Genomic DNA, 16383 nt, shown 5'->3' with positions numbered 1-16383 from the left:
AATAAAAATACGTCATATACAAAAATCGACTTAGTAATTCATAATTACTTGTACCAAAATATTTTACCGTTTATAAATCGCATTTATAATAATTCATTCAAATCCAATTGTTTCTTTAAACAATAATTTCATCCGAGTAATGATACAATTCGATTACTCAGACCGTATCTCATTTAATCACATTTCAATTTGATACGTAAATTTTACTTCCAAAATCGTCCGTCAATTTTTCAAGTAATTTAATTAACTCGTAACATTATACGATTAATTAAATGATCAATTAAGAGTATTGCCCTATAGGTATGACCTAGGGGGTCAACTGATCACCACCGTTATACGACAGTAATGTCAAACTCTAGTCAGCCAATCATTACCGATATATGTTGACCAGTTGACAGTAACAAAATTACTTCCCAATTGTATTCTTTAAAATGATATTTAATAATGATATTTAAATCATTTGATCGCACTATTGTTGAGGACACATTTCCCAACAATAATATGACTTTATCAATTGATCGTGAAGCGGAAGTAGCCAAAATCAGGGCGGAAGTAGCGTCGATGTTGCGCAGTGCTAGAATAGTGGTACCAGAATCTGTGGCAGTGATCGAGACTACACCGACAAAGGTGGCTAGGGAAACAGATGGGATGACTAATTTGAAGGAGAGTGGGGATACTCAGGTGATCAATGAAGTGCAGCAACCACCGCCTAAAGGGGATACGGAAGGTATTATGCTTAAACTTACTTTAGATGATGTCCAGGAGGAAATAGATTACTGGTCATTTGCAATATATGGGTATGTAATGGGGGCTAACCCACCATGGAGGGCTATGAAAGGATATCTTAGGAGAGAATGGCAGGATTATGAGATTTCAGAGATTGCCTTCTTACCAAATAGCTTATTTGTGGTGAGGTTTGCTACAATGGAACATGGGAAGTTAGTTTTGGAGAAAGGAATGTTCCTATTTGATGGTAAGCCTATGATTGTTCGTCCTTGGGAACCTAATACTAAGATCACCAAAGTCTCAGTTAAAACAGTTCCTATTTGGGTGAAATTGATGGGCTTAGACTTGAAATTTTGGGGGACAAAATGTTTGGAAAAACTGGCTTCTATAATTGGGAAATTTGTCAGAGTTGATGATCTTACTTTGGACAAATCTCTGTTGGGCTTTGCCAGGGTTATGGTAGAGGTTGGTATTGATCAACACTTTCCTGAGAAAATCATGTTTATGGATGAGATGGGACATAATATGACGGTATTGGTTGAGTATGATTGGCTACCAGTCACTTGTACTAAATGTAAGGGGATTGGGCATAAGGAGATGCAATGTAGGAGAGGCAATGGCTGGGTCAGGAGGCCTTCTTAACCAATACCACAGGGTCCTAACAAGCAGGTCTGGAAAAGGAGAGAACATGTGGCCACAACTGCTGACACAGCAGATTTCCCAAAGTTACCTCATGGTGGTTTAGGTGTTCCACAACCTGGTTTATCTGGGATTGTGAACAGGGTGCAGAATTCTGGAAAAGGGGTAATGATAACCCCGACTAATACCCCTGTGAACAATTCTACCAGTGCTGTTCTAACACCAGCAAGGATATTAACAAGGATAACAAGGCATGAATCTAGACTACCAGGGGTTAAGGAAGGTGCATTTGTGGTAAAGTTTAATAAGGAAATGGCTAGCACAACACAAATGGTTGATAAAAGAGGAGGAGGGGAGGCTTCTGCCTCTCATGGGTAGTTTTGGTGTTCGGAATATCAGGGGCCTGAATAATTTGAATAAACAGAAAGATATCAAATGGTGTCTGCATCATGCTAATGTGGACCTATTTGGGCTCCTTGAGACCAGGGTAAGACCTGGATCTCTAAATAAGGTAGTGGATAGTTTCTGTAATGGTTGGAATTTTATCACTAATCATCAATATCATGATGGAGGTAGAATTTGGTTACTTTGGAAGGAGGAGAAGTATGATGTGGATGTGATTGAGATGGATGCCCAATTCATCCATATCAAGGTTAAGGATATTATTACCAATTTTCAATTTTTTGCTACTTATGTCTATGGCTTTAATAAAATTGAAGATAGGGTGCCTCTTTGGACTGCTCTTGTGAGATTCGTTGTTGTGGAGCCTTGGATTGTGTTGAGAGACTTTAACAATGTCTTACATATGGATGAGAAGATTGGACTACCTGTTAAGGATACTGAGACTATTCCTTTTCAGAATACTATTGATAACTGTGGACTTCAGGATATGAAAAGCACTGGGTCGTTTTTTACTTGGAATAACAAGCAACCTAGTTCTACTAGAGTGATTAGTAGGATTGATAGAGTGCTTATAAATGATGAGTGGGTTAATAAATGGCCTGACCATTTTGCTTACTATGTACCTGAGGGTGACTATGACCATTTTCCTTGTTTAATCCAGTGTGATGACACGAATTTGAAGAAAAAAGACCTTTTAAGTTTTTCAACATGTGGACTGGGGTACCTGAGTTTAAGGAAATTGTTGAGGCAGGATGGAATCACAGCATTCAGGGTACTCTGATGTACAAGGTGGTTAGGAAGCTGAAATTACTTAAGTATCAACTTAAAGAATTGAACAAGGATCTATTTTCAGATGTTGAAAAGAACTCTGATATTGCTTATTAACTTCTACTGAATGCTCAAAAACAACTTCAGTTGGATCCTTATAATAGCACTCTCATGGATAATGAATATAACCTCAGAGCTAGATTTAAGATGATGAACAAAGCTAAAATGGATATTCTGAAGCAAAAGGCCAAATGTGAGTGGGCTCAGGAAGGAGATGCTAATACTACCCTGTTTCATAGGGCAATTAAGCAACAACAGATAAGTAATAAGGTGATGCAAATTCATGATAAACATGGGGACATATGCAAAACTCCTGAGACTATAATGCAGGCTTTTGTGGAGTATTATCTGGATTTGCTTGGCAGTCAAGGTGGCACTGATGATGTTTACACCAATATTGTGATTAGAGGTACAAGACTGCCTAATGAGGATTGGACTGCAATCAACAGAGAGCCAACTAAAGCTGAGATTAAGAGTATCATCTTTGATATTCCTGATGGCAAAAGTTCAGGTGCTGATGGGTATTCAAGTTGTTTCTTTAAGGCAGGGTGGGACATTATGGGAGATGACATTTATGAGGCAATCATTGATTTCTTTAGAGGAGGCCAGATGTTGAAACAATTGAATAGCACCACCTTGGTGCTGATTCCTAAGATTAAGAATCCTACCTCTGTGAAGGAGTTCAGGCCGCTTGCTTGTTGTAATACAATACATAAGGTAATTTCCAAGATTCTCTGTGCAAGGATTGCTGTTGTCTTACCTAAGCTAATTAATCCAGCTCAGGCTGCTTTTATTAAGGGACATAGCATTATGGGAAATATTTTGATTAGCTAAGACTTGGTTAGGTTGTACAAGAGGGCAAGTGTATCACCTAGATGTATGTTGGAGGTTGATTTGAGAAAAGCCTATGATTCCATTGAATGGAAATTTGTGCTGCAAATGTTGAAAGCTCTTAACTTCCCTACCAATTTCACTCAACTGGTGATGCAATGTGTAACAACTACAACTTTTACTATTGCTCTCAATGGTAATACTCATGGATTTTTCAAAGGGAAGAGAGGGTTAAGGCAAGGAGATCCCTTATCCCCTTTATTGTTTACTCTATACGTGGAATATTTGAGCAGAATCCTTGACACTGTCTGCAATGGTCCTAGGTTCAACTATCACCCTTTATGCAGAGGGATCAAACTGACCCATCTGATGTTGTTGACGACTTGCTACTTTTCTGCAAAGGGAATGTGGCTTCTATATTTACCCTAGTTGAGGCCTTTGACTGCTTTACTAAAGCTAGTGGATTACATATCAATACTGATAAGACTGATATCATATTCAATGGAGTGCAACCTGAGGTGGAGGATATTATTTTGAGGAAGACTTGTTTTAAGAAGGGCAATCTGCCTTTCAAATACCTGGGGGTCAACATATCTCATAAAAATCTGTCAAAGGTGGATTGTGCTATGCTGGTAGAGAAGATGACTCAGAGAATAAAAGGATGAAATCAGAGGAGAATTTCTTATACTGGTAGACTGATTTTGGTAAAATCCGTTTTGGCGACATTGCATCACTATTGGGCTCAGATTTTTATCTTACCAGTAGGAGTCATGGATAGGATTCAGGCTCTGTGTAGGAACTTCCTTTGAGAAGAGACTGACAGTTACTGTAAAGCACCACTCATTTCCTGGAAAATTATTTGTTTGCCTCTCCTAGCCAGTGGCCTGGGTGTAATTGACAGTAGGGCTTGGAATATAGCTGCTGTAGGAAAATTGGTCTGGTGGCTCGCTACAAAGAAGGATATCCTGTGGATTAAATGGATAGATAAAATTTACTTGAAAGGAAGAGATTGGTATACCTACCAACCTAGTATTAACAACTCTTGGGCATGGAGACAGGTGTGTGCTGTTATGGATCAACTAAAAGGGGGATATATTGATGGTAAATGGCTGGGCAAAGATGGGAAGTACTCTATTGATGCTGGGTATGATTGGATCAAACAGCAGACTTGGCCTAAAGTTACCTGGTATAACATTGTTTGGAACAGAATTAATACTCCTAAACATAGCTTTAATGCTTGGCTTATAAAGCATGGCAGGTTACTTACTCTGGACAGACTGTGCAAAATGGGGATTACAGATCGACAACTGTGTTTCTTATGTGGTGAGCAGAATGAGGACCATTACCATCTGTTTAAACAGTGCAAATTTACTCGGCTCTGCTATGACAGACTTTATCAGTGGCTCAATATTCAAGGTCATGGTACTGGTACAGCTGAGGAGATGCTGAAGATTAGGAAATACTCTGCTTTTAATAGGAAGCTGCTGAGTTCACTGGTGGTTGCAATACAGTATCATGTATGGTATGCGCGCAATCTGTGTCGTGTAGAACATAAGGTACTGCATCCTAAGGCGATAGTACAAGCTGTTCAAGAAGATGGACGATTGGCTATTCTAAAGTATAAGTATAGCATGATGTCTCATGTTGATATTACTTGGTGTAGAATGTGAGGACTTATGTAATAGTTGATGAATTGTATGTTGTTGATCCTCCTTTGTATGGATGGATGTGAACGTCTGAATAGGTTATACCTTGGTGACATTCCCTTTTAGGGAAGCGCTTTATAATATTACTTACATTTCCACCAAAAAAAAAGAGTTCTAAAACCATATCTATAAATAAACCAGTATCTCATCTTTTAGTATGACTAGTTGTTACCCCGCGCCCTACCGGGCGTAGGACCGCAATTTGGAAACCGTTTGGATGAACACATATGTAAGCATCAGTATCGAAATGGATATTGTCTGGTCTATGGATGTGCGTAGTAACCAAACTTGTTATGGTGCAATGGTGCGTTTTCCGCTTGCTTACTTTTGGCCATTCAGTTTGTGTTAAAAAACTTTTAACGGAGGGCAAGGTAGGAGGTGGCTATTAATAGGATTTTGACCTAAATCTTGGGCCGCTTTCTAAACGCGAATTCTGGTGGGTGGCACAACCTTCACGGATTAGTCTAAATCATAGGTAATAACTACGACGACATTACGATATGAACATTATCCTGAACTTAATTATGGAACTTAGCCACTGTCATTGCAAATTTCATAGACGGATATAGTGTAAATCAACATTAACGAAGATCTAGGTGTCTAAAAGATATACAATCTGACTATAAGAATGATCGCTAAAATACAACATCTTCATGTTCTCTAAAACAATTTGATAAAGCGAAAATCAAAACACATGACAATGACATATTAGGTAAAGCCATCAAGCATTCGACTCCAAAGTCGCAGGGTCATTCCACGGCGATAGTGTAATACCCGTCCTTTTAGGGACCCGTTGACTGACCTTAGACGCATGTCTTGACCTTCGGAAACCTTACGAGCAATGTCTGGTGATGTTGTGAACTTTAGTTAGTGTGTCACTCGATCTAGCGGAGGTTACTCGATCGAGTAGCTTTGGGGCTCGATCGGGTAGCGGCCACTCGATCGAGTAAGTCGGTTACTCGATCGAGTAGCGTGTTTACAGCGAGGATTTATAAATCGTGTTTTGTGAAACCGCAAATCATTCCCGCCTCTCTTCCTAAATCTAGATGTCGTCTCTTCTGCTTCCCTTCACCATAGTTCCTTCCAATAGAGCCCTTGAGGATGCTTGTGCCATGGGGATGGGTTGCTTGAGTCGGGTAGCGGTCTTGACGCCGGTTTGCTATGCGTAGGTATGTTATCATCATCATCATTATCATTGTCGTTGATTGTTTTCAGTTAGGGTTGTAGTAATTGTGATAGTTGATTGTACTATTTGTATAGGTGTATTGCTTGGTTGATGTATATCATTTGATCGGACGTGGAGTCGCTGCGGTTGGCTAAAGGTAGGTTCGCCTACTCAGTACTGTTGATTGTCTAGTGTGTCTGTGAATGTGATTTGGTTGGTTAGTGTCGGTATGGTGAGTTGGTTGAGGTAATTGGTTGTCGTTGTTGTTGTTGAGTAATCATCGTATTGGATTCTGATTGGTGATTGTTGGTAGAGTATGATGATTATCGTATATCTGTCTGTGATCTTTCGGGTGCGTCCCTGGCTGAATGGAGTCACGCACTTGCGGGTGTGGCTTCAAGCCTTTGATTCGCCTTCTGTGGAACCCGCCACAGAAGGGATGTGCACATTAATGGACATGGGTTTATCGCTCGATATGATGAGCGGGGCTTTGGTGGGAACGGTTGCGGTCCCCCACTGGCAGGGCTGGTCCAGTGGACAGTCGGTGATGGTGATTATTTGGACGAGACGTGGCTTGTGTGTGTTTTGTTGTATCTGTATTGTGACGGCAGTTGTCGGTGTACTTTCCTCAGTTACTGACCTTGTGTGGTTTTGTCTTCTTGTTTGTTTCTGTTGTGTCTGCCGTGATCGCTTATAGTGAGCAGTCAGTCTTAGCAGGTGGTGTCTTGGATGATAGCTGGGTGCTTGGTGGGATGAGTCTTTCACGAGTCACGACAGAAGCATAGTTCACATAGCTGATAGTAGTTTGAGTTTTACCCTTGGTATACCTTTAGTTTGGTAAGCACTTGTAATAAATCTTAATTGTTCTTTTATCGACATTTGATGATTATTGTGTTGGGGTTGGTGTCCTTAACAGTTAGTGCAAGGACTTATAAATCTCTAAAAGGATCAAAGGGCATACTTTTGGTATTATTATCAGTTGATCCACGTTTATCAATAACGGTTGGCTTGCTAGATAAGTTTGACGTTATTGTCATAAAGATGGCGGTGATCAACTGGTCCCTAAAAGTCACACCTATAGGATACGTTTGAGTGATGTGACGGTATGAAAATACAGTCATGTAGATGCCAAATTTGACTAACCAGTTAGTCTGAGTTATTTGACTAATAATTAGTCAAAATGTGATGTTGAGATCTTATATTTAATACGGATTAAATATCATGGGCTAAAGGCGAATTAACCAGTTAATTCGTAAAATTAAATATAAGCGTATTATATTTAATTAAATGTATATTGAATATAATTATACAATACTGTTTTGTCGGACATGTATTAATAATTCAACTAACCCGTATTATTAGTTGATGCTTTAATTTCCGATAACCGATAACAGTTTATAATTAGACCGCGTCGTATACATCTTAGCGGATTTTATCGGACCACGAGTTTAATAAGGAGGAAGTGGACAAGCCCACTCCTCCCTAAGAAACCCACGGCCGAATGAGAGGGATCAAAAGGGAGAGTTACTCCTCCCTTCTAACCTAATATTCATTTTGCTAAAATAATTAGGGTTTTGGGAATTGTGCCTCCCGAATCCCGGATCTCTCATCCAACACAAACTCACAAAACAATCCCCTCGATATTGCAAGGCAATTAGGGGATTCTCTCTAGCACAAGGGCATTACTCGGACATCTTGGGTGCAACGATTAGGAGGGGATCTAACTTGATCTCTCATTGCCTTTTGCACTAGGACCGAAGGTTATCTCTATATCTTTATCGTTTCATTATGTTTTTCGTTTTATGACTATAATCACATGTAAATTTTGCGTTATAATCCTACAATTAAAGGGTAGTATACGGATATTAACCCACAAGTGGTATCAGAGCGAGGCCACGTAAATTTTTATATGTGTTTTTCATCAAACGATTGTTGAAACGATGAATTTTTGTTCAAAAAAAATTGGTCACGGCTGCCTATTTTTGTCTCGGCATTTTTTTTTTAAAAAAAAAAAAAAAAAAAAATTGCTGCGTTTTTTTTTTTTGTGTTGGGATCCGTGTCTAGTTTACACGGTAATGATTGTTTACTTTTTGATCTTTGCATATTGTCTATGTAATCGATATTCATCGCTATATGTTAAAGATCGGTCAAAATGATTGCATAAAATTTCGTGTGGCTATTTTTGTTTCGACAAATCTGTTTTTTTTTATGAAAACCGTGTGGCCTTCATGAACACGGCCTGTTTTATGTTTTTATTGCATTGATTTGCGTGCCACAAAATTTTGTTAGATCGTTTGATCTCTTGTTTTCAATCGTTCTTCACATGTTGTAATTTTAACCGATAATTATTGCAATATGTTGAAGATTAACAATTGTAATTTGATTTCTATACGGATTAGATTAAAATTGCAATTGAGTTTTTACAAATCATTTTGTTGTTTGATCACTTGTTTGATCTCGTTTTAGCCGATTTTTTTTTGCCTTTAGAGGCTCTCGGCATTTCAGCCGATTTAAAAAAAAAAAAAATAAATTTTTTTTTGGGCCACTTTGATCTTGTTCACGTACAGCGATCAGAAGAAAAAAAAAAAAATTTACTTTTTTTTTTTCGGCCCTTTTATTGCATAAAGTGTTTTTATGCTCTCGCTTGATTAGTGAAACGGTTCACCCACGTAAAATAAAGTTACTTTAAAACGATTTATTGTAACGGATTATCTCGGATTAAAATTAACTTGACTAAAGCGGTTTTGTCATGTAATTTTAATAATCTTTGGTGGTTTGGATAAAAAATTTAACATAATTACGGAATTATGTCACGAATAAATTTAATTTAGTTGATGCATTTTATTTATCGTTAATTTTGAATGTTTTGAATGCCTTTCATTACGTATTTATTTATTTTGCAAACGGTTGTAACTTAGTGTGGCCTTAGTAGAACGTGTTACCGTAATGATGGAACACGGTCTTGGTTGTATTTTGAGATCTCGTATCTCCATTTTTATTTCTTTTAATTACAGTTTTTTATTTAGAATGTAAATAGGTTTATATTTGTAAATTTTAAATTGTAATTTTTGAGAAGACCAAAGATGGAGACCGGATGCTCGCTCCCGCTACATGGATCAAGATGGAACATCAAGACAAGCTTCTCGGGTCCAACGGTGGATTCCAAAGTTGTTTTATGTTTTATTTTACTAGGATAGGCCACACTAGGAATTTTTATTTACGTATTGCATTCATTTATTTATTTTTCGTAACGATAATATGCATCATATTCCGCCTAAAAACCAAACCACCTAATTATTGCATGAAAACTGACACATATAGAGGTCACGAGTTAGTTTTCATTGACATTCTCATGTCACACGATTTTTAAGCCATCACCTAAATTGATTCATTCACGCAGACGCTAGTTATTCGTTCACTTAAAATGAATTATAATTAAGTTGATGGGATCTTCCTCGTATAAACCAAAATTGAGAACGGTCTTTATAGGTCAAACTCCAATGAGTCCCTTCTTCGTCGGTAGGCATACTATGACCCCTTCTACGTCGGGTAAGTTGGAACCGATTGACCTATTTTATCTCAACATTATGGTCACTCGTTCGATCCTGTGACTATGGTGGACTATAGATAGGATTTACGGAAATCTATCGACCAAGAGTTCTTCCTGAAGAATTAGCTAAACAGTTGGCTTATCAATTTACAGAAATTGAGTCTTGGGATCACTTGTATCATTCTTGAGGGAGATCAATTATGCAAGTGCATTGAGTCTACATGTTAAAATGAATTTTAAATAGACTTAAATCACCTCGATGAGTTGCTTATTTCGTTTTTGTTTTTCTTTCTTTTTCAGTGTAGATCACGAACTTTTAAACTGCTAATAACAAATGGTGGTTCTACGATAACCCAATGCCAAGTGCCACATTGGACCGTGAGTCCTGGCTTCGGATCTTCATGAATCGGATGAATCGGTCCACTCGATCAAGAATGATGGATCAAACTTCGCGGACCGGGAGGCGGCATTACGGAATGCTGCCGCTGGCGACGGAAGCTCAAATATCTCTTGGAGCCCATCCCGGCAAACCCAGTCCCACGGCTGAGAGCTGCTGAAATCACCAAGTTTAATGATTTCTGTATGGAAGCGGGTGCGATTAAAAACGTACTCATTTTTGCAATGGAACCTAATTTGCAGAAACGCTTCATAGCCCATGGTGCAAACAAGATTTTCACCACGCTCACCAAGGAATTCTCGAAAGCACCGAGAATCGTGACCTATGAGCATACCACTCGCTTCTTTGATGCGAAACTCCGAAAGGGCCAACCGGTTAGCCCACACATTCTCAAAGCATGATTGAGAATGTCGAGAAACTGAGACCTTTAACTGTAACATCAGCGAGAACATTGTTATCGACCGCATACTTCACTCACTCCACGATGGTTATTCGCAATTTAGAGCGAATTACTATATGAATGATTTGAAGAAGACTCTCCATGAACTGCACTCCCTCCTCGTACAGACCGAGAAGGACATGAAGTTCAGTGGGAGCATGAAACAGGATGTTCTCGTTGTGTCAAACAAAGGGAAAGGTAAGGGCAAAGCTCAGGCAAACCTAGCAGTAGGTAAGGCGAAGTTTAAGAAGTCGGGTACAGGAAAGAGTGGTCCTGGTGAGTCGAGCAACTCATCAGGCGTGACAAAGAGCAAGAAAGAAAACATGGAATGCCATCATTGCCACATGACTGGGCATTGGAGACGCACATGTCCTGTTTATCATGAGGACTTAAAGGCAGGTCGTGTTAAACCTGTTGGTATGTCTTCTCTCTCTTCTACTTTTATTCATATGATTGAGATTAACCACGCAAGTTACGGAACTTGGGTACTTGATACTGGTTGTGGTTCTCATCTCGTGTAATCATGTGCGGGGGCTCAAAACATCGAACCCCTCGTAAAGGGTGAGGTGGAACTGCGTGTTGGGAATGGAGCAAGAGTGGCTGCCATCTCAAAGGGGACATATGTGATCCAACTTCCTAGCGGATTTGAGTTGTCATTATATGACTGCTATTATGTTCCTAGTCTTTCGAAAAACATTATTTCGGTTTCGCACTTGACAAACTTGGTTTTTCATTTGTAATAGAAAATAATGCTTGCATTTTCTCTTTACACGATATGATTTATGGCAAGGCGGTCTCCATGAACGGAATTTATGTTTTAGATCCGACCACGGAAATATTACACGTAATGAATAAAAAGTTAAAGGTTGGTGACAAAGATCAAACATATCTATGGCATTGCCGTATGGGACACATTAATGAGAAACGCGTAAAACAGCTCATCAAAAATGGAGCGATCTCGGCCTTTGATTTTCAATCATTTGGCACGTGTGAATCATGTCTCATCGGTAAGATGACTCGTATTTCCTTCAAAGGTGTTGGAATGCGCGCTGCTGACCTATTAGGACTCATACACACGGATGTATGTGGACCTATGTCAATCACCGCACGAGAAGGCTATAGGTATTTCATCACTTTCACGGACGATTTAAGTAGATATGGCTATGTCTACTTAATGAAGCACAAAAGTGAATCCTTTGAGAAATTCAAGGAATACCAGAATAGGGTAAAGAACCTATTGGGTAGAAAGATTAAAACACTACGTTCAGATCGTGGTGGCGAGTATCTTTCTCACGAGTTTGATCAACACCGAAGGACCGTGGGATTGCCCTACGATTAACTCCACCTGAACACCTCAATTGAATGGAGTGTCCGAACGGAGAAATCGAACCTTACTTGATATGGTTCGATCCATGATGAGTCACACGGTTTTACCTGATTCATTATGGGGTTATGCTCTTTTGTCAGCCGCTCTAATACTTAACCGAAGTCCGTCTAAAGCTGTTGACAAGACTCCATATGAACTATGGAAGGGAACGGTCCCTAACTTGTCCTTTATACGGGTTTGGGGCTGCGAGGCTTATGTCAAGTGGAGACACGAGGATAAGCTCGGCCCGCGATCGGTCAAGACATACTTTATAGGTTATCCTAAAGGAACACTTGGTCATTACTTTTATTCGCCAACCGAACAACGTGTTTTTGTTGCGGCTAGTGCGACATTCTTAGAGAAGGAATTTCTCGAGAATGCAAAGAGTGATAGAACCTTCGACCTGTCAGAGATTCCAGAACCAAATAACGAGCAACTATTGGAGGAACCTATTCCTTCAATCCCGGCTGCATGTTAACATTCCCGAGGAACCTAGGAGGTCGGGAAGAGTCTCTATTCCTCCGGACAGATACATCGGTATGGTCGAGGAACATGACATAGATGACGTTCTACTCTTAACGAGTAGTGAACCCGCAACCTATAAAGGTGCCATGACCAGTTCTGACTCAAAGCTATGGCTTGATGCCATGCAATCCGAGATGGACTCCATGTATGAGAACAACGTGTGGGATCTTGTTGACTTACCTGCTAAGGTTCGTCCCCTTCAATGCAAATGGCTTTACAAGATAAAGCATTCTGTGGAAGGTCAACAAGATATCTACAAAGCACGACTAGTTGCTAAAGGTTTCACCCAAGTGCCAGGTTTGCACTACGATGAGATTTTTGCACCCGTAGTTATCTTTGCGTTCCATTCGGATTATCTTAGCGATTGCCGCTTTTCATGACTATGAAATTTGGCAAATGGATCTGAAAACCGCCTTCTTAAACGGCTTTTTGGAGGAAGAGTTGTACATGGTACAACCCGAAGGTTTTATCGATCCAGTACATCCTAAGAAAGTGTGCAAGCTTAAGCGTTCCATTTATGGACTTAAGCAAGCATCAAGGAGTTGGAATCATCGCTTCGACCAAGTGATAAAAGAAAATGGATTTACTCGATCTGTCGAGGAACCATGTCTATATATCAAGTCAAGTGGGAGCAAGATTGTCTTCCTAATATTGTATGTTGACGACATACTCCTGATTGGGAACGACATACCTCTCTTATCTTCGGTGAAAGTATGGTTGAAAAACCATTTCCAGATGAAAGATCTGGGTGAGGCACAAAGAATTCTGGGCATCCGTATCTATCGAGATAGATCACGACGGATGTTATCTCTCGATCGAGAGTCTTACATAGACAAAGTCCTAGAGAGATTCAGCATGACTAACTCCAAGAAGGGGTTCCTTCCTATGTCTCCAGGGGTGCATTTGAGCAAGTCTCAGGCACCAGAGACACCGGAAGAGAAAGAGCGCATGGCACGGATTCCTTATGCCTCGGCAATAGGATCTATCATGTATGCCATGATATGCACACGTCCTGACGTGGCATATGCATTGAGTATGACAAGTCGATTCCAACAGCATCCAGGTGAATCACATTGGCTGGCTGTCAAGAACATTCTTAAGTACCTACGGAGGACTAAAGATTGGGCTTTGACTTATGGAGGCGAACAAAAGCTATGCGCAACCGGTTACGCAGATGCTAGCTTCCAAACGGATCGAGATGACTCGAAATCACGATCTGGATTCGTTTTTACTCTTAATGGCGCTGCGATCACTGGAAGAGTTCCAAGCAAACGATTCTGAGATTCTACGATTGAGTCCGAGTACTATGCCGCGTCTGAAGCTACAAAGGAAGCGATATGGATGCGTCAATTCTTACATGGACTATCCGTAGTGCCTAGTTCGAATGACCCGATCACCATCTATTGCGACAATAGTGGTGCCATCTTCCAGGCTAAGGAGCCAAAGTTTAGCAACAAGTCTAGACATGTACAACGGAAAGCTCATCTAATCCGAGATTACGTGGAGCAAAAGGAAGTAGTGATAGAAAAGATTGCTACAGATGATAACATAGCAGATCCTCTCACTAAAGCATTGCGACAAGATAAGCATGAAGGGCACGTTAATTCCATGGGAATTAAACGTGTTCCTAAGTTGTAGTACTCTTTTATGGATTAGATTCATTCGCTTTTGTACTCTATACAACATCATCGTGTTGATATTTTTTATATATTTTGTTTTTCATGTGGAATTGTGCGACAATTTTTGAACACCACAAAGTGAACTGAACGAACATTATATTTTTTCAGTCCTTAATTGCCCACATGAGCTGATAACTCTGGAAATTATTTTGTGACGTTGGTTGATGGTGGGTTCAACGAGCCATAAGTCAACAGGTTGACTGACCAATCACAGAGGCGATATATACGGATATTTCGTAGGAAACAATTGTGACATCGACGTGGAGTCCTAAATGTTTTATAACATTCGATGCCCGGTCGTGGATAGGACTTCCATGGTGATCCTAAGAGTCGATTCTTTTGACTATCGACTGTCTCTTGAGACTAAGGCAGATTTTGGGTGACTTTGGTTTCTTTCTCACGGTCATCCGTAACAGGGGGCCAAGTAGATTTTTTCTGGGTCATTTCATGCTGTGCTTAGATCGGAAGGAGTCGAGTTGAAGGAAATATTCAGCCTTTATCAGGTACTTGATATTTCTCAGGGCCACTCGAGGAGTCAGAATCGAAATGCATGGCCATGCTCGGATACGGATTCGTTTTATCAGTTAAGTTACTCTCTAGTCGGGGAAACCACTCTAGATACAGATCGATTGTAAAATACGACCTTTGTGGATCCAGATCTGCAAATTGTTTTACATTGAGTGGGAGAAATTTTAAATGAATATGAGAATCGGTTATCGCACATACACTTGTACGGACAAGTGGGAGTTTGTTGGAGCTTGTGTCCTCCAGTTAGTGCGGATAACGTCATTGCACATACACTTGTACGGACAAGTGGGAGCTTGTTGGGGTTGGTGTCCTTAACAGTTAGTGCAAGGACTTATAAATCTCTAAAAGGATCAAAGGGCATACTTTTGGTATTATTATCAGTTGATCCACGTTTATCAATAACGGTTGGCTTGCTAGATAAGTTTGACGTTATTGTCATAAAGATGGCGGTGATCAACTGGTCCCTAAAAGTCACACCTATAGGATACGTTTGAGTGATGTGACGGTATGAAAATACAGTCATGTAGATGCCAAATTTGACTAACCAGTTAGTCTGAGTTATTTGACTAATAATTAGTCAAAATGTGATGTTGAGATCTTATATTTAATACGGATTAAATATCATGGGCTAAAGGCGAATTAACCAAGAATTCGTAAAATTAAATATAAGCGTATTATATTTAATTAAATGTATATTGAATATAATTATACAATACTGTTTTGTCGGACATGTATTAATAATTCAACTAACCCGTATTATTAGTTGATGCTTTAATTTCCGATAACCGATAACAGTTTATAATTAGACCGCGTCGTATACATCTTAGCGAATTTTATCGGACCACGAGTTTAATAAGGAGGAAGTGGACAAGCCCACTCCTCCCTAAGAAACCCACGGCCGAATGAGAGGGATCAAAAGGGAGAGTTACTCCTACCTTCTAACCTAATATTCATTTTGCTAAAATAATTAGGGTTTTGGGAATTGTGCCTCCCGAATCCCGGATCTCTCATCCAACACAAACTCACAAAACAATCCCCTCGATATTGCAAGGCAATTAGGGGATTCTCTCTAGCACAAGGGCATTACTCGGACATCTTGGGTGCAACGATTAGGAGGGGATCTAACTTGATCTCTCATTGCCTTTTGCACTAGGACCGAAGGTTATCTCTATATCTTTATCGTTTCATTATGTTTTTCGTTTTATGACTATAATCACATGTAAATTTTGCGTTATAATCCTACAATTAAAGGGTAGTATACGGATATTAACCCACATATTGTTCTCGGGCAACCGAGATGGTAACGCCCTTATATGTTAGGGAAGGTCTTGTTAAGGCTCCTTGGTATATGGGGGTGTTACAAAGTGGTATCAGAGCGACGATTTTGGAACCTGTAACAAATGAGCCTAATGAACGTAGTGAGTCTAATAAAATGAACCTGGTGTATGTGTATTGGGAGCCCCAGCCGATGCTAGATTTTGGGTGAGTAGGAGCCCTCATTTCAAAATCATGGCCTCATTATGCTTAAGCCAGTCACCGGGTATGGGAATGTTGAGTCGGCAATTATGTGCCTAATGTGTGTAATGGTTATGTTAGAAATGT

General features: G+C 39.8%; 1 protein-coding gene across 1 annotated transcript; it reads left to right on the top strand.

Annotated features, from left to right (window-relative positions):
- Positions 1-501: 501 nt before the first annotated feature.
- LOC141601480 (uncharacterized) lies at positions 502-3429 on the top strand. Its single transcript, XM_074421768.1, has 4 exons — positions 502-1257; positions 1381-1698; positions 1790-2539; positions 2683-3429. The coding sequence occupies exons 1-4, from the start codon at positions 502-504 to the stop codon at positions 3427-3429; spliced, it is 2571 nt and encodes an 856-aa protein (XP_074277869.1).
- The last annotated feature ends 12954 nt before the right edge of the window (positions 3430-16383 follow it).

Source organism: Silene latifolia, chromosome 9 (genome assembly GCF_048544455.1).
Source record: "Silene latifolia isolate original U9 population chromosome 9, ASM4854445v1, whole genome shotgun sequence".
NCBI classification, from domain to species: Eukaryota; Viridiplantae; Streptophyta; class Magnoliopsida; order Caryophyllales; family Caryophyllaceae; genus Silene; species Silene latifolia.
Note: the sequence above shows the minus strand (reverse complement) of the source record. Positions and strands in the feature narration are given on the sequence as shown.